Genomic DNA, 22,622 nt, shown 5'->3' on the forward strand with positions numbered 1-22,622 from the left:
GAGTAAAAGGCAGTCCAGGGGAGAGAGACTTAACGGTGGGAGTCTACTATAGACCTCCCAACCAGGGAGAAGAGCTCGACCAGGAATTCTTAGGTCAGCTCACAGAGGCAGTGAGGGCTAAGGATGTGGTCATCATGGGGGACCTGAACTTCCCAGACATCTGCTGGGAGGAGCAGTCAGCCAAGTCTGATCGCTCACGTCGGTTCTTAGCCAGAGTGCAGGACCTCCATCTAACCCAGGAGGTGCACAGTCCCACCAGGGGAGACGCCTTGTTGGACCTGGTGCTGGCCACGGGTGATGACCTGGTGAGGGGGCTGCGGGTGATGGGCCACCTGGGAGACAGTGATCATCGCTTGCTGGAATTCACCATCCAGCGTAAAGTGGCAAAGGGCTGCAGCAAGGCAACAGCCCTAGACTTTAGGAGGGCTGACTTCAACAAGCTAAGGAGGATCGTTGGGGAAGCGCTGAGGACCCAGAGGGGAAGGGAATCAGATGTCGAAGGTGAGTGGTTGCTCCTTAAGGAGGCGATCCTCCATGCCCAAAGGGAGGTAATCCCAACAAGGGTCAAAGGGAGCGGGAGGGCACATAAACCCCCATGGCTCACTAAGAGCATCCGGGAATGTCTCCTTGCTAAAAGGGAGGCATATACCCAATGGAGAGATGGGGTCATCGCCAAGAAGGACTATGTTATAGTCGCCCGAGGATGTAGGGGGGCAGTCAGGAGGGCCAAGGCAGAGTTGGAGATAGGACTAGCTTCCCGGATTAAGGACAATAAGAAGTCCTTCTTCAAATACATAGGGGGTAAAAAGAGGGTCCCGGGTAATGTGGGGCCCCTGCAGGACACGATGGGCAACTTAGTCATCACGCCAGATGACAAAGCTAACATATTTAACGATTTCTTTGCCTCTGTCTTCCTAAGTAGGGACCAGTTCAGCCACCTCCCTGCTGGGCCCCCCTCGGGCCCCGAGAGAGACACGCCTGGGCCAAGGGTTAGCGAGGAGTTAGTTAGGGTACTTCTGGAGAGGCTGGACGTGTTCAAGTCCGCTGGTCCGGACGATCTTCACCCTAGGGTTCTACAGGAACTGGCTGAGGTCATTGCGGGACCCCTGGCACGGCTCTATGAGCACTCGTGGTGCTCTGGCGAGGTGCCGGAGGACTGGAAGAGGGCCAATGTGGTCCCTATCTTCAAAAAGGGAAAAAAAGAGGACCCGGGAAATTACAGGCCAGTTAGTCTTACCTCAATCCCGGGTAAGCTCTTTGAAAAAATTATCCTGGCACACATCCAGGAGGGCCTTTCGGGGGAATGTATGCTCAGGGGCAACCAACATGGGTTCATCAGTGGCAGGTCTTGTCAGACCAACCTGGTGGCCTTTTACGATCAGGTCACCAAATCATTAGACGCAGGGGTTGCTGTGGATGTAGTCTTTTTGGACTTCCGGAAGGCTTTCGACACTGTCTCTCACCCTGTCCTCATCAAAAAGCTGGGAGACTGTGGTGTCGATGCCCACACGGTTAAATGGGTCGCCAACTGGTTGGAGGGCCGCACCCAGAGGGTGGTAGTGGATGGGTTCTTCTCGACCTGGAAGGACGTGGGCAGTGGGGCTCCGCAGGGCTCGGTCCTCGGGCCTGCACTGTTCAACATCTTCATCAGTGACTTGGATGAGGGGGTAGAAAGCACCCTGTTCAAGTTTGCTGATGACACTAAGATGTGGGGGGATGTGGGTGCACTAGAAGGGTGCAATAGGCTACAAGCTGACCTTGACAGGTTGCAACGGTGGGCGGATGAGAATAGGATGGGGTTTAACACTGATAAGTGCAAGGTGTTGCACATGGGGAGGAAGAACCGGCACCACACTTACAGGTTGGAGAACTCCCCTCTTGCCAGCACGGAGACGGAAAAGGATCTTGGAGTCGTCATTGACTCCACGATGAACATGGGCCGGCAGTGTGGGGAGGCAGTCAAGAAGGCCAACCGTACCCTGTCATGCATCCACAGATGCATCTCGAGCAGGTCCAGGGAGGTGATCCTCCCCCTCTATGCGGCACTGGTCAGGCCGCAGCTGGAGTACTGCGTCCAGTTCTGGGCGCCACACTTCAAGAGGGACGTGGACGATATGGAAAGAGTTCAGAGGAGGGCCACTCGTATGATCAGGGGTCAGCAGGGCAGGCCTTATGAGGAGAGGCTACGGGACCTGAACCTGTTTAGCCTCCACAAGAGAAGGTTAAGGGGGGACCTTGTGGCCTGCTACAAACTGGTCAGGGGGGATCAGCAGGTATTGGGGGAGTCCCTGTTCCCCCGTGCGCTGCCAGGAGTGACCAGGAATAACGGTCACAAGCTGGCGGAGGGTAAGTTTAGATTAGATATTAGGAGGCGCTACTTCACAGTCAGGGCGGCTAGGGCCTGGAACCAGCTTCCAGGGGAAGTGGTGCAGGCTCCTAGCCTGGGGATTTTTAAAAGGAAGTTAGATGAGCACCTTGCCGGGGTCATCTGACCCCGGTGCTCTTTCCTGCTAAGGCAGGGGGTCGGACTAGATGATCTACCTAGGTCCCTTCCGACTCTAGCTACTATGAAACTATGAAACTATTAGTAACAGAAGACTTTTGATACGGGACGAGCTGCATTGGGTGAAGTCTCAGTCCTGTTTTCAAAACCCATGGTTTGTTCACTTGGCAACCTAAGATGCAAAGGATGGATGGGTACATGCAGAGTGAGCTGTCCTCTTGTTCCTTGAAATGGCTCCTGCAAACCAGAGTTGAGACATTAATCAGAAAAACTCCCCATCACTCCCACCCATCCTGTTTCTTTCCTCTGGATACACAATTGCGTTGTTTTCCAAGACTGCTGATCACAGTTACTCTGTTCGCTCAAAATAGTTTGTAGAGGATATTTGATTTTCTTTAACTCACAAAAGTTCACTAGAGGACGATCTGTCAAACTCACAAGATCCTTAAAATAGCAAGAAACGGGTTAAATGATGCACACTAAAGCAGCATTGTGTGTTGTCCCAAAAGTTCACCAGCTGAGCTGTTGGGGCTACTTATGGGCTGCTTCCAATGATGACTATGACCAGCAAGCAAAATGCTTGGCCTGCCTAGGCCTATGGATTTTTGCATGGCCATGCTAGTTATAGAAAGCTGGTCCGTCCCATAATAAATCTCTGAGACCAAAGCCTTGAGCCTGAGAAGGTGTGCGTAATTTAATATATGTAACATAGTCCTCTCTTCTTTAATGGGGCAGTAGCAGAGGTCTTTAGGGTTAAGGCTTCTGGTCAGGTAGATCAAATCTCCTTGAAGGATCCGAGTGCCTCGAGGTAGAATTTCCCCTGGAGGGAAAAGAAAAACTTGGATAGTAACTTTGCACGATGCGCAGGGTAAGTTGGGATTCAAGTTGGATTCTGGCTTCACTCCTTGTTTTTGAGTGCCGAGAGCTGTGCTTTTACAGTAGCTGTAAGCGAGCTCCAATATCGACCCAAACTATCACCCTATTTTCTTTATACCACGCACCTTCTAATAAAACACGCACCTTATTTGGGGGAAGGGACAAGGAAGATTTGTTTTTCCCTCCCCCAGACTTTTATAGCTGCATGGGGCAGAGCTTGATCTTCAGCTCACTTCCCCTCCCTTTCCTGTTCAGGTAAAAACTTTCAGTTTGAACTTTTTCCCAGCTGAATTGTTTGCTTTCCCCCGAGCAGGGAAGGCAGGGTGAGCTGAAGATGAGGTTTTGTCCCTGCTGCAGTTCAGCTGTGGAAGTGTTAAAAGGACAGCTGATGCTGAAGACAGGACTCGTCCCTCTCGGGGAGTAGGGAATAGGGACGTGCGGGAGAGGAAAAGCAGCAGCAGCTTTGTGACCGTGTCTTCATGCTTCTACTCCGGGCAGAAAAGCATCGGCTTTCTTACTTAAGACATGCACCCCCATTTTGGAAGATACGTTTTTGGGGAAAGGTGCATGTGGTATGTGAGGAAATAGTCCTAGTTAATGCAACTCGACATGCTTGGAGACGCAAGAGGCTTCCAAACATTCGAAACATGTTCCTTCCCTTCTCCTTTCCAGGAGAAAAGCTGGACCTCTGTGGGTAGCAGTTTTGAATATCCATCCGGACAAAGAGGGCCTGAAACAAGGGTAGTTTATTTGTGGGGAAAAAAGCAGTTTTTTGTTCACTTTTTTAGATCCTTGAATTTTCTTTTAGTTTCTCTCTCTCAACAGTTAACACACTTTTGGCTTTGCATGGGGGCTTCATAGCCCTAATTGCCAGGTTGATGGCCAGGGTAGACCGGCTGTTTTGAAGAGGTCTCTGCGGTTCTTCCTAACTTGCTGCTCGTTTGGGAAGATGGCAAATTTAGGGCTGCATATTGGATCCAGAACGCCAACATACCTCCAGCACATGTTTCAGGGTGAAGAGTTCACGGTTAAACAAATGGGACTGTAGCACTATGCTGCTGCACAAAACTTTCTTGGTGGTTTACAGCCACAATTAAAAAAATGGTCTGTTAAGTGCTCACGGCATTTCAAAACAAATAGCGTGTTACTGGAGAGGAAAGCATGGCAGACCTGAGGCCCTGTGGCCTTCTCCTTTCTGAATTAGCAAGTGCAATTTGCTGTCCCGTTATTAAAATGCAGCGTGCTCTCCTGCTTTGCCAGCGGAGACTTAGAACTTGAGTGCATCAGAAAGGAAAGGGGCTCTTCCTTGCTCTTCGGTGGGTGAAGGGCTGTGGTTGGGATAGATTAATAATTGGTGCACGAGGGTTGGAAGGGAGCGAATGAAACGGCCTTTTGTCCACGATGGCTGACTGTTGTTTCTATTTCTCGTTGGACAAGTTAATGTAAATTGCATTGACAAGGCTACTCCAAACATGGTGATTTGTTGACTTTAAGCTTTTCAAAGATGGAGAGCTGTGTCAACACCTACCGTGAACTGTCAGGTTAACAAAGCAAGGATGTTGTTTTGGGAAGGGTGAGGGGGGAGCGAAAGCTGGAGAGGGGGAAGAGTTGGGGAAAGGGGTGTGCTTTTGTTTTTATTTTAGGTTTCCTTTAATCCTCTGTTAGTCTTGTATCCTGATAACCTTTTCTGGAAGGTAATCGGGGGAGGTCGAGAGGTTACAGTGACCTGGGAAGGGGAAGTAATCTTTTAGCGGCCGGGCAAAGTAGAACCTCTCCCGTCTCGAGCATGAACTTTTTGCACAGGGAGATTTTTCCTTTGTGCTCATTTTTTGCCAGATGGCAGACACAGATTTCAGCTGGAACTGTGTAAACTCCAAGGATTTGTTCCTTGAAACGGTTTGCCCAATGCTTTATTAACTGTATTGACATCTCTTCAATGTTGCAAATAAGCACAGTGACCCTGACGACTCATGTATTTGTGAGCAAGCTTTAATAGAAATGTTGGGATTTGTTTTGGGGTTTTTTTCCTTTTTAAAGAAAACACTGACCTGTGTTGAGTCTTTAGTAAGGTGAAACATTGCCTCCATGACATGTTAAAAGAAGGAAAATGGTGCAGAGCTTTACAGTAACCAAGGTGTTCGCTGCTTGGGTCAGGAAGCTTAGTTTTATTTTAGCCGGGGGGGGGGGGTGGAGAAGATTATCATCAAGCAGGAAAGTAAAACACCACGTCTACCATCTCGGTAAGCTGCAGCTCAATATTTAGATTTCCAAATACCAGTATGCCATTAAATAAGCACCAGAAAATTAAGTCTCAAAGTGTGTCTGTGAGGATGGTAAGCATTGCGTCTATTTTACAGATGGGGAAACCAAGGCAGATGGGCTGTGACTGTCATGATTGCATAGTATGTTAACTTCACTGCCCAGAATAGAAGTCTGATCTTCTGGTACCTTGCCTTGTGCTGACCTGACAAGTTGTTTTTGACTTGCCATGGGGAAAAAGGAGAGTCCTTTTTAAAAGATCGTATCCAGCTACTTAAATGCACTGTTGAGTTCTCGAGCAACACGTGACAGTCTTGTTTAAAGAGTAAACTTTATCAGTGCCAACCAGTGTGCTACTGAACTCCTCTCTCCTCCCTACCTTTCGCACTGTTCCTTCGCTCTCTTATGCTTCTGATTTGAATTCCCTGTGTTGTCCTCTGTAGGGGGATGTAGATGCCCATTCTACAATGTCGGTGAGTATGACTGTGTGTTGTATGCCTTCGGTATGCTCTGCTCGCAGTTCAAATATTAGAGGGTTATTTGAACCAGAAAAGGTCTTTATTCTGGGAAGGGAGGAAGCAACAGGGAAGAAAGCTGAACCTGAATGTCTTGGAAAAGACATTTAACCCCTTTGACTCTGGTAGAACGTACAGCCTTTCCTCCACCAGTTTCCAAAAGAAAAGTAAAAGAAAAGTAGTAAATGGAGCGTCCAGGGGTGCTGTGGAAAAGCAGGCTTCCCAACAGGCAAGGTGCTCTCTGTTAAGTGTGTGAAGTATTGATGCAGTATCCTTTTTATAAAGAGCGACTTCCGAGCTATCGCCCATTAAATCTAGTCCGTCAGCATCCCTTACCTTTTTTTCCAAAGCCATAGCAAACCTTCTAGCCAAGGCGTATCAGCTGCAGTTTGCTCCAGAGCCCATCCGCGTGGCTTGGAGTTGGCATGTATTGGGAGGCTGGCTGTCAGCTCCTTTGAGCTCAGAGCAAAAGACCAAGTTTTGTCCTGGTTGCTGTTCCCAGTGTAACGGGTCACGGCAGTACAGGGAACTGGCACCAAGGGGCAGGGTCATCATACTACATGCAAGTGCATTTTGAACTGTTGAGCTAATAATAATAATCTTCTTTTCAATCATGCCTCTTATTCCCATGCATCCTTAAGTGCTGTATAAATTATATGGTGCCACTGAAAGGCGGCCACCCCTGGGGTGCACCTATTACTTGCTCCCTTCCACAGTAATGGTGATCGGCAGCATCTGGCCAAAGAAACGGGGACAAATTCCTGTCGTTAGGGAAAGCAAAGCACCAGGGGGTTTTGACAGTCTGCTCAGAGCAGAGGGGGCTTTAGTTGAGATCTTTTGAAAGAGCCTCTCCTGCGTACCCTGCAAACAGCGTGTTGCTCAAACTCTTCTCCCTCTTGGGGCTGATAGGCTGAGTTAGCGCTGCTGGGATTTGAACCTGAGGTTCCTTCTGCCAGTTCCAAATCTGATGCTTTAGACCGTTCAGCCTTCCCCTCTGGCTGTACTGCTGGAATAGTTTCGCAGTGAGTAGTGCAAGTTCTTGATGTTGCTATCATGCTATTTGGATTAAGGCAATTAGTCCAAAGAACGCAAAGCAGACCTGCATTCTGGTTCAATGAATGCCTCTAATTGTCGTCATTTATGCTTGTTTTCATGTTCAGTAGAAAAGCTAAGGCATTTTCATGGATAGATCACAAACAAAGTACACTCTAGCTACCTTGTTTTTTCTACTCCAGTGTCTGCAAGCCAAGGCACGTGTTAACAAGTGCACCTCATTTCTGTAGACTCAATTCTGCTCTACTGGTGCGAGATAGTAAATGTTAATCTGTAGCATTTAACTCGGCTTCTAAGCTTCTGCATTTAACCCGTGCTCCTTATTAAAGCTGCCTCTGGGGCTGTTTTGGTAGTATTGACATTTTCATGATGCAGTCGGGTGTGCATATTCCTTTTCCTGGAAACTGAGCATAGCGCTGTCTTCGGTGCGTACAGGCTTCAGACACCTGGGGGTTTCTAAGTCAACATCGAGGTCTCAAATTGATGCCAGCTTCTGAAAAGAAAGCGGTTTGTTAAAGCAATTTGAGGCTCGATTCCATCAAAGCTATGGCTCGGCTCCGGGACCCAGTCACTCCCTCGGCGCTGGCAGGGAGTGCGAGTGCTGGGAAGCTGCATGCTCTGCCTTTTGCAGGACAGGGGTGCCTTGCATTATCACCCCCCTTCCCGGGATCGGGGACATTGTCCTGCCGTGTATTTGGACTTTCCTGGGTGATTATCTTCAGGACACTGTGAAGGACACGAATATAAAAAGAAGTCTGGCTTCTGACTCTTCACAACTTTCACAATCCAGAAGCCAGTTGTACCTTTTTAGTATTTTTGTTTTTGTTTTTAATTGAATCCAGTGCCTAGACATGGAGTCGGCTTCCTATGGAGACGGGTGCATTTGTTTCGTTGGTCTAAATCGGTGAAAAATAATCTCTGTAGGTTCCCTGGAAAGTGTGAGCAGTGAAATAATCCCTTTTTATGGCGGGACTTTCCCAAGTGCCTTTTTTTTAAACTGTTACAGATTTTATTTTCATTTTAATCCTTTTTTTGTCCCCTACATCTTTTGAACAAATCGGTCAAGTGGATCACGTTGTGCATTTTTTTTTTTTTAATTCATTTTTTTTCTTAAATGAAATCCGATACTACAAAGTTGCTTCGCTACAAGGACACTGTAACCAGATTTAAAGTGTAAGGGCATAATAGTGGTAATATTTGTGGTCCAGCCATCCCTTTAGAAATGTTCTTCTTGCCCATTGGGGGTGGGGGAAAAAAGCATGCCTTAACCTAGTTACCAGCTAGGTTATATGGTGGTTTTTATAGCCTGAATATAACATGTTTGTGCAACTGATAGCAATGGAAAAATGAGATTTATAATTTGTGATTTATTAATCTACTGAAAATGGGACCAAGAGCTGTTCCTGAAATCTCTGCTGTGTTCATAGCACTTCTCTGCTGGGCCTAATCTTACTCTTATTGACTTATAATGGTACAGAGCCAGTCCTGTAGAAGCTTGGACAAACCGAGCCGGCTCTAGACGGGAGAGACCGAGGCGGTGAACGGGGACAGGATTGCTTGCATGGACATGCTGTCCCGGGCTGCCTTCCTTGTGCTAGTTTGATGGCTGTGCCTTACTTCCCTGTGCTTTTGGGAGAGTATTCGAAACCCAAAACCTTGACAAGCATGAAGGGCAGCAGAGATGTTAATGCTTGGTGTGCATTGCTGACTGGTGAGGAGCCTGACCTCTGGTTAACCCAGGGGAGGGTTGGTTAACTAGAGGTTGGGTAAGCTGAGTTACCTTGTAATTACATGGCTTTTTGTGTGCTTTCAACACTCTGAAAAGTAATTGAAGCCAACATGCCCTGTGCCATAAATCCTTTAAACCAGCATGTGCCTACTCACCTAGGTGTTGCTTCTATTCCTTTGGTTACACTGGCATGCTTGGCTTTAGGTTGGCTCTGCAGGCTTGGATTTAGAAAAATTATAATGCGCTGAAACCTTTGCAATAGGAGGTGGGGGGAAAAAAAGCAGTTGCGTGGAGCGTTGAAATTGGCACTAGAAAGCCCATCAGTAAAGGTAAGGATTGAAAACTGTCTGCACCAAAGCTCCAGCAGGCACCTTCCAGGAGCCCTATTAGACGTTAAAGCATGTTTTCCCTTTAGGCTCAAGTACAATAGACTTTGCAATTATGTGCTTTTCCTTCATTTCGATCTTGTAAGTCTCCTCTTTAACTTGTGACTGTGAAAAGGAATGCTGATTAACACCGCGTCTGCTTCAAAGGCCCCTCGCTGCCTTGCTTAATGTAACCGCAAGAGCAGACCCACCTGCCTTCAAGGAAGGAGCAAAAATCTTCAAATGCGACGGATTTACCTTTGCTACTTCTGGAATCCCTTTTCCGAGTATTGCGAGTTGCAGCTGCACTGGAAATGTTATGAGCTTTTGCTATTTTTAAGTTGAATTCTTTTCAACGGCAGTCTGAGTGCTCAAATACAATGCTAGTTAGCTCTACAGCAATGACTACAATTAAACATAAAGCATCATCATTGTGTATGGCATTTCCTAAAAATTCCATTCTTCAGACAACGTATAGTCTTGATAGGCCTTAATAACATCAATAGAGGCAAATGCAAAGCCCTTAAGTACAGGTCCTTACAGATTTAGCTCCATTCTCAAGATTAAAGACCTTTAATTGTCGTGTTTTGGAAGTGGCAACACAGAACCAGTGTGTTATCAAACACCGGGCTAAATCCCTTTGCTAATGACAGTAGCTGTCTCTTGCTTTCCCATCTAACCCTTAGATGTTTTAAGATGGGTTTGAATTTGTGTGTTGGGTGTTGCAACAAATGCAAAATGAGCCAACATGTGCACTTGTCACGCTGGTCGTTGTTTCTTTATAATCAAGTCCCCTGACATCTGGGATTGGAAATGATATTGGGGGGGAGAGGGGGTTCTGCTAACTCACCAGTTTGAGTCACTTCTACATTAATGACTGAAGTCCAGGTCATAGCCCCATTTCCAGGAGCCTGTGGTTCTACACTGCGATGTGTTCGGTAGTCTCAGCAAACAGTCTGTAAACCTGAATAAATAGCAAAGTTGAACTAGTCACATTAGCAGCAGCAACGTATGAGGAAACTTTTGGTGCCACCGCTTATATTTTCATATGTATAAAAGTCTGCTGTGTGGCTTGGGTACACAGTGTGGTTCTCAAATGCTGTCAGTCTTTCACCTTGTGCTTAATGCATAGATTTTTGTTTAAGATCCTATAATAAAGATGTTGCAATTTTGTATAATCTCTTCCTGCTGGTTTCTTGGGGCAAAGCATCTGCCAATTAAGGTAATAAGGGTAGTTTTTAAAAAATAAACATGGCTCTAGCTCTTTGAGTATATGTTAGGAAAAAAAATCTGCGTTTAATCAACTTTTTGTTTCCAATATGGCAGCTGCTTTATATTTAATGGAAAATCGGCCTCTTCCCAATGGAAAGAATGCTATTCCCAAAGCGAATAACAGAAGGAAATAAAAGCCACAAAAGAGCAGCATGAAAATGCCATCTTTTTTTTTTCCCAAGTCCCAGTTTTGGAATAATGCTCACTGGTAATTGGTGGGCAGCAGGTCTGATTTATTTCAGATAATTTTGAAAGTCTTGCCCTGTGCACTTCAAGAACAAGAGGGCGTCTAGTTGAGCATGGAAAGACTTCCTCCTCCAAAAGATTTCTCTGTAGCATTAAACCTGATTTGAAGGAGAAGTAGGGGTGGCTCATACTTGTAAACAAACTCACTTTTCATTCGAGATGCTCCTCAGTCGGGGGTGGCAGAAGACCCTAGTGGTTGGACCACCAAGTTTCTCCATCATTCCTTAGCATCTTTTATCCCAGGATTTTGAAGTATTTTGTAAACATGAATGAATTTTTTTCTCATCCTGCTCAGTGGGGAGAGGTCAAATATCATGAGGATATAATATAAATGGAAGGAAGAATGTAAAGGCTGTCATGTGCCAAGTCTACACAAGTCTGGTCAATGGGGATTGAACTCCCTTTTTATTTATTTTTTTATTTTTTTAAATTTTTTTTTGAGTTTCTGATGTGTACCCAATCCGCAGTACCATCCGTCTTTTGCCAGTTGTACCCTTGTTTGAAACTATATTAACCTGTATTGTCAACTGCTCTTAAAGATTTTTTAATTTTTTGTATAAAAACTCAGTGCAATGGAAAAGTGGGAAACCGTTGGCTCAGAAATCCCTTCTCTCCCCACAGTCCAGTTGTCAATACAACTTTCCCTCGTGTTACTACTGCAGCGGGGCTCCGATTTCTTCTAGATACAGCACTTGGAGAAGAAGGTAGTTTTATTGCTGTGGCTGGCTGGCATTTGGTTCTCAGCTAAGACTTCCCATAAGAGTCAGTCGGTGCCACTTCTGATGTGATCTCTTCCTGTAGAGGCAGGGCCGGACACAGGCACTGGTGAGCCGGGTGGCTGCCTGAAGCCCAGACAAAAAGGGGGACTGAAAATGGTAATTTTTAATAATGATAATATTATCGTCATCACTCTCTCCGGTGAAAGGGGTTTGCCCCGGGCTGCCAGGAGTCTAGGTGTGGTGCTGTGTAGAGGGTGGGACTTGCCTCAGAAAGCAGGTTTTGTGCCTTAAGTTTTCAATCCATCCAACCCTATTTAAGCAATTAAATTTAAATCCTTTGATTCAGCCTTTAAGTCCTTTGATAGCCAACGGTATCAAAGATGAAGAAATGCAGAAAATCATAGTCGTTTGTCCAGCTCTGTGGTTCTGTACCTAAATCGCTACTTATTTTCATCTGCTGTTCCCTTTCTCCTCAGTTCTTGAGGTTCTCTGTTTTCCACTGAGAAGGCTTTGTTGGGCCTCCCTTCTGGATCCATGTGCATCACTGGAGTCCTGTGTCCAGCTGTGGGCCCCCTGCTACAGAAAGGATGTGGACAAGTTGGAGAGAGTCCAGCGGAGGGCAATGAAAATGGTTGTGGGGCTGGGGGACAGGACTGGTGAGGAGAGGCTGAGGAAACTGGGCTGATTTAGTCTGCAGAAAAGAAGACTGGGGGGGATTGAAATAGCAGCCTTCAACTCCCTGCAAGGGGGTTATAAAGGGGATGGGGCTGGACTGGTCTCAGTGGGGCAGATGACACGAAGGAGCAAATGGGCACAAGTTGCAGCAAGGGAAAATGAAGTTAGAAATTAATTTAGAGTATAGGTACTTTGGATGTGCAGTTTCATTACAGGGCAGAATGACATGCTGTATTTGGAAATTTAGGTGTACTGAATATATACTGATTGAGAACAGGCAGGTAGCAAGGACCAAACGGTCATTTCTCATAATATAACAACAAATGGACCATTAAGGAAAACACCATGGCAGTGAATTCAAAACTGCTAAAGGGAATAGATAATGGGTTGAATTTTCTGCCACAAGGTATTGCTGGAAGTGCAGAATTGGAAAGGGGTTCTCTAGTCTCATAAATGAGAATAAAGGTAAGTCTCATTTCCTAGGTTGGCCAATACCTCCTGTTTTCAAAGCGTGCCAATTAACACAAATTTGGAAGGACCAGGTTACTCCATGATTGTCTGCAGTGGAGTTTCTAGCATCTGTTGCTGAAGTGCTTGCTGTTTGTCACCCTAGGAGACCAGGTCCTAGCTGGGCCACTCACTATACGTGCTCAGTAGATTCATGGTACCTGGTTTTCAAAAAATGATTAATAACAAAACAAAACAGATTCTGGACCTAGATCTGTATGAAGGACCATACGCTGTAAGAGGAAAATAACACGGCTTTTGGAAAATATGCATTTGTACTGTGTATTTTATCTAGGCAGCCTTAAAAGCTTTTAACCTACAACTTGTAGCAAAATACTGAACTGGCTACCTGCAGAGAAATAACTGTGTCTATGTACATATTTATATATAAATCTGGAATGCTTTGAAGAAATGGTCCTTTGGTTATTTGTGACATTCACATTCCACAGCACTTCCCTCCCCTTCTTTCTTTTATTTTCCATTTTTTCTTGATACAGCACAACATGCAAGGAAGAAAACCCCCATAAATCCTCTCTCTATGTCCTTGCTAGATCCTGGATCCTCTCCCGTAGATCCATGATCATTATGGAGAAACTCTGGCTGTTCTTAGAGAATTTGAATCTCTAGTTCATACTGGATTTTGGATATTGGATCCCTTTTATTCCTATGTTGTGCATTGGGGAAGTTTTCCAAGAGTTGGTGCATTTTTCTGATTTAAGAAATCGTGCCTCTTTCTTTAGCTTTGCTCTTGCTCAAACCTATTGGCCAACGCCTGGGTAGCACTGAAAGTCTGCTGGTCCTTGTTTCAGCCTGTTTTTTGTGTGTTTATAATCTGGTTCCTGACGTAATGTCCACTGTGATTGCACCTTGATTCTGGAAACGCAGCTTCTCCTTTGACTTGACCTCCCGAGGTCCCTTCCAGCCCTAATGTCTATGAAATCTATGAAATCTATGAAAATATATCCTGAATGAGTTGGTTTTGGACATTCTCCAGGGTTAATCAAATAACTTGAGTTTTCCCACAAGAGGTGTGAGGGTTGATATCTGGGATGGCTGTGTACTTGTTTCGTTTGCTATGTTTTGCTACTTGGGGGTAACTGAAGTATTTGCTATTTTTTATTTCACTTGTTTAGAAGCTTCTTGCCTTGGCCAGAAGTGTTTTTGCCATTTGCTGCCTTGTCACAGTATGTGAGACCATACAATTTCACTTTCTGCTTGGCGTAGATAAGTGGTGGCAAATGTTAACTTCCAAAGTGGCAGCATCTCCTTCATCTTTTTATGTGGCTTGTGGGAGTCAGTTAAAGGTGGGCTTTCATTGGCTTTTTAGCACATCTTTGAAAGCAATTACACAGTCCAAGGACATTGTCCTGCCATATGATATAGGTATCCAGCTCTTGGTCTGCTTTTTGAGATGCAGAAGACATGCAAACTTGAGGTGAGCGAGTTTCTGAAATGCCCCTACTTTGAAATTGTGCTAGGCAGCACTCTTTTTATGATTCCTTGTGCTTACTAACATACCATATTTACTCAAACACAAGATGAGTTCCCCCTGCCCCAGTTGGAATGAAGGGGAGGGGAAGGCCCCTTGTCTTATAATCACATACAAGGGAATCTCACTAAATACATTCTGTCATTAAACTGCTGCCAAAAGCAGCATGTGCTCAGTAGTAGAAACCAATGATAAAGATGATTAAATGTAGCCAGCACTGAGCATGGCTATAAGACACATGGCCCACACTGGGCAAACATGCTGACCTCTTGTGGGCTAAGATCAAGTGTAGTCCCTCGTTTGGGCAATTTGAATTTCCCTACTTGCTTTGTCATCTTTTTGGATTCACAATCCTAAACATCTGCTAATAAAATTCAATCTGTGCTAATCAGTTTAATTGCTAATGGGAACCCACCACAAGAATAACTCGGTGTATCCCATCTAAATAAGACACATGGAAGCACCTATCAAGTACAGTCTCCCTCACTGGCAGCTCTTTGTCAAGTCATGGTGAGCCACAACATTGCATACGGTTCCTCCAGAATCCCTCTCCATCCCAGGACTCGTGACAAGAACACCCAGTTCCAGTCATGAATATGAGCTAATTAATACATGCATCCTTTGTGGGGGGTGTCTTGAGTACACCCCCGTACTGAGCAGTGCTGAGCTGTGGGGTCACCATGGCTTTGAAATGCTGTTAACTCAGGTGGGGTCCAGCCCAGTAAACTGTGTGGTAAACCAGAAGCCTTTGGCTTTTGACTAATATACATAGCACAAACAGTGCATGATAAGTAGGTGCCAAAGTGCTGCTCAAAAATGTTTATGGAGTACCTGTGCTAAAACTTGCAGCAGTTTCAAAAAAAAAGGTAATGTGCATCAATTCTAGATAAACTAAATGCATGGGTACTGTATACAGATTGTTACAGCCATGTTTCAATTTCAAAGTTACTGTTTTCAAATTTGCTTCTCACTTCCATGTGCTCAGGGAGAGCAGGGTGTGACAGTATGGAGAGGAGGAAGGAGCTGCCAGGGGGAAAAAAAGTTGTGGGGGGAGGGGAGCAGAGAGCAACTCTCCAAATTTTTTTTTTCTGCTGCAGCAAGGGGAGGGGGATAAATTCAAAGCAACTTCCAATAATTAGAATCTGTATCTGCAAAATTATAACAAATTCATAATTTTTCTATATATATAATTTTAATCATTAGGGGGGTTATCTTTTTGAGTAAATGTGGTAATTACTGGGGTAGGAATAGAGAAGATGCTACAGTTTGAGAACTGTATTTTTATAGACCCATGCTGTGTATTGATTTAGGGCACAGGTGATTAGCAGAAATGAGGAGGTGGAGAAAAGAGCTCCTGACCAAATCAGGAGAGACTGGTAAAACTTAATGGCCATACCTGGATTTTAGGCTTGGGGGGGCATTGGTTCTTTTTAACTTCTCTTTTTAAGCCATGTTTTCAGCCATAGGACTAAATCCTCCCCTATGCCAGGTTCCATAGCCACAGGTGATGAGAGGCCTTGTTCCAGATTAGTAACCAGTGGAAGAAACCACCTTTTTCTCTTGCAACCAGGACCCTCATCTCTCCCATCACATCTACATTGTAGGAAGGAAGGAAATATCACAGGTAGCCAGAACCCGAACCAACATCAAATGGAAGAGTTTTGAGCACAAGGTGACATCCTGTTAGGAATAAACAAGGGCTTTCAGAGACTCGTATGTTCTGCATTGTGATGTGGTGCCATGTATTGCACTGGTTTATAACTGAGATCATTGACACCAGGGTGACATCACAGATTCCAGCGAGGAGTCGGCAGTTGTGCCCAGAGCCCTAAATTCATTTCATAATGTTATTTAAAAGTAGTGGTTTATTTGAGTTGTTACTATTTCTCCTGGACTTCTGTAAATCTGGGCACCAGAATACCGGTAACCTCATCATGGCCATAAAATGCGATGGACCTAACAGGGTGTCCAGATTAAGTGGTAGCTATTAACCCAACAGGAGTTGCTCTGTGTTCACAACCCTCGTGGTGTATAAACACTGTCCATCACTACCTTTAATTTAATGGCTAGAAAGCTTCCTCCTCTTATCCTTGGCAGTTTTCGAAACCACATAAACTTCGCTGTGTAGTTTGTAGTTTTGTGCCAGTCCTTCTCCTCTTCCAAGTCTGTACTCAACACACTGGCTTCAGTGTTTGGGCTTGTGTGATCATTTCACATAGATCCAGATCAAATACAGAACTTGACTCGGTATGAAGTCAAGAAGTGCCCATTAATCTTCCTGCTTGATGAAGTCACACATCAGTCATCTCATCCTTTTGAGTTCCTGCTCAGTCATGTATAATGAAGAGAGATGTGTCTTAACCCAGAGCACATTCCCCTCCTGAAACCAGCTAACCACCCTGCAATTTTTTTTTCACAATGTAAATAATCTTGAAAGAAAACATTTTTCCCTTTTTCAGTGAAAACACCACAAAACAAACCTTCAGCCGTGTAAATGGAATTAATGTTCTAAGGCAAAAGAAATGCTGATGTGTCTACAAGCAACTTTATATTTGTAAATGCACTTGCGTGTGCTATGATGTAATTGATGAGGTTGCGTGGGAGGATTTATAGCCATTTGTGGATTTCAGGGCTTCACCATTCCCAGCATGCTGTTGGCCTTCATCTAAAATTAGGGCATTTTTATGTTCAGACCAAATATTCAGACCAGTGAAACCAAATATTTTGGGGCATGATTTCTCACTGTTGTTGTGCAATTGTGATCCCAATTTTTTATATATACAACTGCTTTGCGTGTGAAACTGGTGATTGCTTGTCCTGATCAGCACTGGACATTTGTTCATGCCATTGCTTGGTTCACACACAGTTGTAGTAAGTGCATGTGTTCGTTAGGGGCACAGTTTATATGTCTAATGCTAGTAAAGGGAAATTTAAATTTTCCTGAAATGGATTTTAAAAGATCAGGGCCAAGTAGTCCTCTTTTTCCAGGCCTTTTAGCTGCTTAGATGTGTGGGTGGGGGGCTGTTTTAATTAGAGCAGTTCCCAGACAGCTGCTGTAATTAAAACAGCTCACTGTCATGTGTATTAAGCCCCCGTGCATTTCAGAATGGCTGCAAGGAGCTTTATCTAAAGTTCATTCAGCGAGGTGTAGATAAATTGCCCCTCCGTTTTGAAGTGTGTGTGTGTGGGGGGGGCTTAATACATGTGATGGTGAGGTGACGCTGGAGCTTTCAAATTAGAACGTGAAGTAGAACATGTCAGAGCAGACTCTAATTAGTATGTTAACGAGCACATCTTAAGGCAACCTTTGTCTGTAGGGTGTTGATCACCACCTTAGATTTTTCATGTGAAAGCTATACCTGTCAAAAATAACCTTTTTATATTTTAGTGTTGCATGCTAGAGCGTGGTCCACACCAGTGATTCATCTTGTTAACTGTTGTTAATTGTTCTAAATTATCACATGGGTATAAAAGGATCCTTGTCTCTCAGACCTGTGCTTAGAATGGTGGGGAGACGTTTACTGTGAAAGCCATTTTTGGCAGGTTTGGGATTTTCTAGGAAGAAAAAATATATTGAAATGCCACATTTTGGTATGTTAGTGGCTAAATACTTATTCAAACCCCACTTTGGCAGCAAATTAAAATGCAGACAATGTCATTCTGTGTAATAAGAACATACAGACTACTATTTACTTGTCGATCTTGCCCAGTATCTTGTCGCATAGTGGCAGAGTGTGGATGCTGCAAGGGGGGAAACAGGGGATGACCAAGGTTGTGGTTGTTTTGTTTTTTTTTCCTGTTCCTCTCATGCTTGCAGTCCCCAACATGTAAGGTCCAGGAAATTGTGGTTCAGAGGCTGTGCCCCTCGCTCCCGACACTCGGCTACTGATGCACTTGTCCTCTAGGCATTTGTCCAGCCCCTTGTTGAATCTGGCTGAACTGTCAGCTGCCACAGCACATAGTAGCAATGAGGTCCATGCTGCAATTGCACAAGGTATGAACAAGAACGTCCTTTTGTTAGCTTTAGACTTTTACTACCTGCTGGCTTCATTTTATGAAGCTCCTGTATTATATTGAAGCACTAGTTCCTGTATTGTGAGACAGATAGATAGTAAATAATAAATTCCCATTTATTTTTTTCCCCATCACGTAACATTTTGTAAACCCTTATGTCGCCCCCCCCCCCCCTCGCCCTCCCCAGGGTTTCTTTTTTTAAAACTGAATAGGCCTATAATGTAGTCTCTCCTCGTATGAAAGCCCCCCTGTACCGCTAATCATCCGTGTTGCTCTTCTCAGAACCTTCTCTTGTTCTTTTATCTCCTTTTTGAGGTGTGGGATCCAAATGATCTCCGAGTGTTTTTCAGTCACTGAAGGAATGCATCTGAGTGCCCATTTAGGATGGCTAATATTATTCCAAGCTCACAGGTGACCAACAGAAAGGCAAAAGTGGGTTGCTTGGAGCGGAACAAACGTCTCAAAAGCAAAGCGGCTAGGTGTCATGTCCTCTCAATGTAAAGCAGAGAACATGGGACCATATTGCATTCACTTGCTCTGTGTTAGGACTGGCCATATTCCCCCAATCGCCGAATGGGATGCTGCTCCTTTCCTTGGCTCTCCAGCACGCTTGGTTGTCTCTGAATGTGGTCTCAGCTGAAACAGATTCCTGAGCATGGGACAAAACAATGCATTTGATGAAACCAGCAGGTTGCCTAGGGGTAGCTTTTAGGCTGCGACTGTCCCGGTGAACATGGGACCTGCAGTCACCCTAGAGCCAGTGGTTCTCCAGCTTCTTAGACTTGTGGTGTCCCTGAATAAAGTTTTGTGAATTGAGCAACATCCCATTTCTAAAACAAATATATTTATTCCCAGGTTCCCCTCTTTGCAGAGGGACCAGGCATTGAATGAGCTTGAGCCTACATTTTATCTCCTCACATGTTGCAGCATCCAAGAGTGCCACTGCGCCACGGTTGAGTATCACTGGCTTATCGGGGGGGGGGGGAGGGTGTGTGTGTGTGTGTGTGTGTGTGTGTGTGTGAAAAAAATAAAAGTAGTGGCATTTGTTAAATGGAAAAACGTAACGTGTTTGCTTAAGACATGTTTAGTTTAGATTAGATTATGCAACTAAAACAGCAAGTTGCTTGGCTTCCCAAAGGTGTAGTAAGGGTGAATTGAGACTAGCGTGATCTACTTCCTTCAGAATAGCCAGGCCTCTTCGCTGTACTCCAGCCCCAAGCAGAAGGTCTTTCTTATGTGTCACCTTTTTGTAACGTATATTTTCCAGCCATGAAATCATTTCCCAGCTGTTTTGTAAAGCTTCTTGGTTTGTCAACATCCAGACTTGCTATGGCATTTCATTTTTGGAGGCCATACTTCCCTGCTTTTTACATCCAATGATTGCATTCATAGTCTCAGATACAGCATTGCACTGCAAGCTTGCGTTTGGTTAGCTATCTAGGTACTATGAGCTCCAAGACCTTTTTCAGAATGGTTTTGATGCCTAGGTGCATGATGTTGTATTTGGCTGCGTTAAAATGGTTACTTAGCGAGCTCACCTTCCTAAGTGATTGCGATTGGTTTGGTTAGCTGGCATGTTCCTGTGTATAATTTTTGTTGCTTTTTTTTTTTTCTTTCAAAAGATGGTTATGGTTATTGAATAGTACTAGGATGGAAACCGTTCCCCATAAGACTGCACTAGAAATGCCCCTTTGGATAGCGATGCCCTGTTTACCATTACGTTTTGAGATCAGGTGGTGAACCAGCTTTAAATCTATTTCATGTGGGCTCTGTTGTTTGAGTGCTAACTTTCATAGTTTCATAAGAGTATTGCGGAAGCAGGGGCTAAGTCTTACTGAAGTCTAAATACGTTATGCTGACACAGCTCCCTTTCATCAAACACGTCATTTCAGTTTAAAAAAATGAGGTTCCTTTCAACAGGGATTAGTTTCCATACAAGTACATTGCTTGGACATTAATTATGCTCACCACAATCTAATTCTGTACTAATTGTTTCCCATCTTGCCTTTCCTATGATTTTATTTGGGACGGACGTCAGGGTAAGCCTTGTGAAGCTTCCCAAATTGTCTCATTTTCCCATGTTTAAATATTGGCACAACTTGAGCTTTTTTCCATTCCTCTGGAACTTCCACCATGTTCCTGGTGGGTTTTTTCATGGCTGACATTTAACAGTTCAGAAATCTCTTCAGGCAGTTCTGGTGGTCTCCTTGGGTGCAACTCCTTTGGTCATTAGGATTGAAAAACAGGTTTTTTTGGTCATCCCTTTCTGCTGAGCTCTCTGCTCAGTGCTTCAGTCCTTTGCCTATGCTTGGTCAGCCCCAAGACCAGGAAATGGTGTGGGCTGGTCTCCTGCACCATCTGAGTTTGGATCCATGATGCCCACCTAGCACTTGGCATCAGACACAAAGATGACTTGATCTCTTGACCACTTACCCAGCAGTTCCCAAGTTCTTTAGCTCTGGGATGCCCTCCTAGTTTTGCAATTGCTCTGCAGTAATGCTTAATTTATATACTATATATGGGTGAGCACATGCCTGATAGTGCAAGATGTTATCAAACATCTCTATGGTCACCTAGTTCAAGGGCATAAATCATCCCTCTCCCTTCCTCCCCCACCATTTCTTCCATTCTTTTTTGAAAGAAAAAGATGGCTATTTAATGTAAAGCCATGTAAAGATGGCTATTTCATTGCCTTGTATTAAAATCAGAGTTTAATTTTGGAGAAGTCAGGATATCAACATTCAAGTTCCCTTAATAGAAGCACCTTAATAGGCCAAGTTGCTTCTACATGGGCATGCTGTTCAATGGGTGTCTCTAAATGCACAATAGTATAATAAGCACCATTGTGCCAGATGAAGGCCTTTAAATTTTTGAGGAGCTACAGAACGCGGCGCAAACAAGTTGTGAGGCAGGCGAGTCGATTTTAGGATCAAGGACCTCACAGAAATGTGGAACAGGTCACTAATATGATTTCAAGGCTAACACAGTAAGGCAAGAAACTGCTGGGAAATAGGAAATCTGCATATCAGCCATGCTTCAGCCTGCTGTACAATACCATGGCGCCTACCTGTGATGCCTGCATGGGACATAGCAATGTGTACATTGGGGAAATTTCTGTGCACGTTTCAGGTGGAAATGAATGTTGTAGGTTTTAAAATAAGTTGGCTGGTGCTTCTGTCTGCTTCTCGGGGTTTGTTGTTCCAGTAGCATCTTGCACTGGGCCCACTTCCTCCACGGCCACTGGCTGCATTTTGGCCCAGTCCTAGTCCCACTGCTTTTCACTACTAGTGAATTTGGGCAGTCGATCCACGGCCCTTCTGCTGTCTTGTGCTTGAAAGGGGCACACGCAGTACAGGGTGAAGCTACGTTAAAACTCGCCTTCCCCTAACCTTTGTTATGAGCCAGAGACATTTCGTTGTTTGGTAGCGATCAAAATGGAAATCCTGAGGCCACTTTGTCAAGTCTGGCATTGTATTCATGAAATGTTGCCCTTATTTCACTTGTGGATGGGTCCCTTTGTCGAACCGATGGTATATTAGCATTTTTAGTATGTGGTGTCTAGCACTGAGTGGCCTGAGTTTCATTTTTGAGAAGTCTGCTATATCTTTACCCGGAAGATAAGCAGATGTTATACAAGCACTTTCTTCGCTAAATTACTAGCCAGTCAAAAACACTTATTTCTGCACCTCTGTGGCTTTGTACAAGTCTTAAAATAACCTGTGGAAGACTTTCTCTGGACTTTCAAAGCCATAGCTTCATCGTACATGATTGATAGAAATATTTAGGCTTGCTAACAGTGTTAGGTGTGTATGTGAGGAACCCTTGCCCTTCCCCTGCAGTGATGTAGGTAGTGGCAACATACTCCTGATTGCATGTTAAGATTAATGGGTATTTATTTTAACAGCCGTCCAGTTTCAGTAGCTTTTAATGAGTCCTTTGATAGCAAGTTCCTTAATTAACAAGGCAGCCTTTCAGCTTTCCCCTTCCCTAATTGTTAACATATTTGCTATTTTCAAACAAATATGCTACCATGAACAATGCAGACGTTCTGCAGTTACCGTGCTGACCTTCCCTGTGGTGGCTATTCTGCCTCTTGGGACCTGAAGGGCTTAATCTACCGCCAAGGATGAAATACAAATGAAATTAGATGATTTCATGCCTGATTTCCTGAAACATGATTGACTCAGCAGGGATTTGTAGGGCATGTACAGGGGTAGACTGTGAATTGCAACTCTTGTAGGCTCACCTTGTCTTGTATTTATATCCAAAATAGTTAGAAGGCTCAGTGCCAGGAGGTGAAGGAAAGTTGGGTTCTTGCACCTGATCTGTTGGCACATTTCCAGTGGGCCGTACTGGATGCCTATCCAGGAACCAGCGAGAGGTCCACGAAGGAGAATTAT

The 22,622-nt window shown here is 44.6% G+C and overlaps 1 protein-coding gene across 4 annotated transcripts in view; it reads left to right on the forward strand.

Annotated features, from left to right (window-relative positions):
* The window catches only part of EXOC6B (exocyst complex component 6B), a 431,011-nt gene that overhangs the window by 276,163 nt on the left and 132,226 nt on the right, over positions 1-22,622 (forward strand). For 2 of the 4 annotated variants that reach the window (XM_090035133.1, XM_090035135.1), the window contains exon 19: positions 6,082-6,111. The exons of 1 other annotated variant lie outside the window; for it this stretch is intronic. In XM_090035133.1, coding sequence (XP_089891259.1) covers positions 6,082-6,111 — 30 coding nt within the window. Of the gene's footprint in view, positions 1-6,081; positions 6,112-9,468; positions 10,322-22,622 lie in introns of those variants that run through there. One more of the 4 variants, XM_090035137.1, reaches the window with a different exon arrangement.

Source organism: Crocodylus siamensis, chromosome 2 (assembly GCF_052110815.1).
Source record: "Crocodylus siamensis isolate JL-2025a chromosome 2, ASM5211081v1, whole genome shotgun sequence".
In the NCBI taxonomy this organism is placed as follows: Eukaryota; Metazoa; Chordata; order Crocodylia; family Crocodylidae; genus Crocodylus; species Crocodylus siamensis.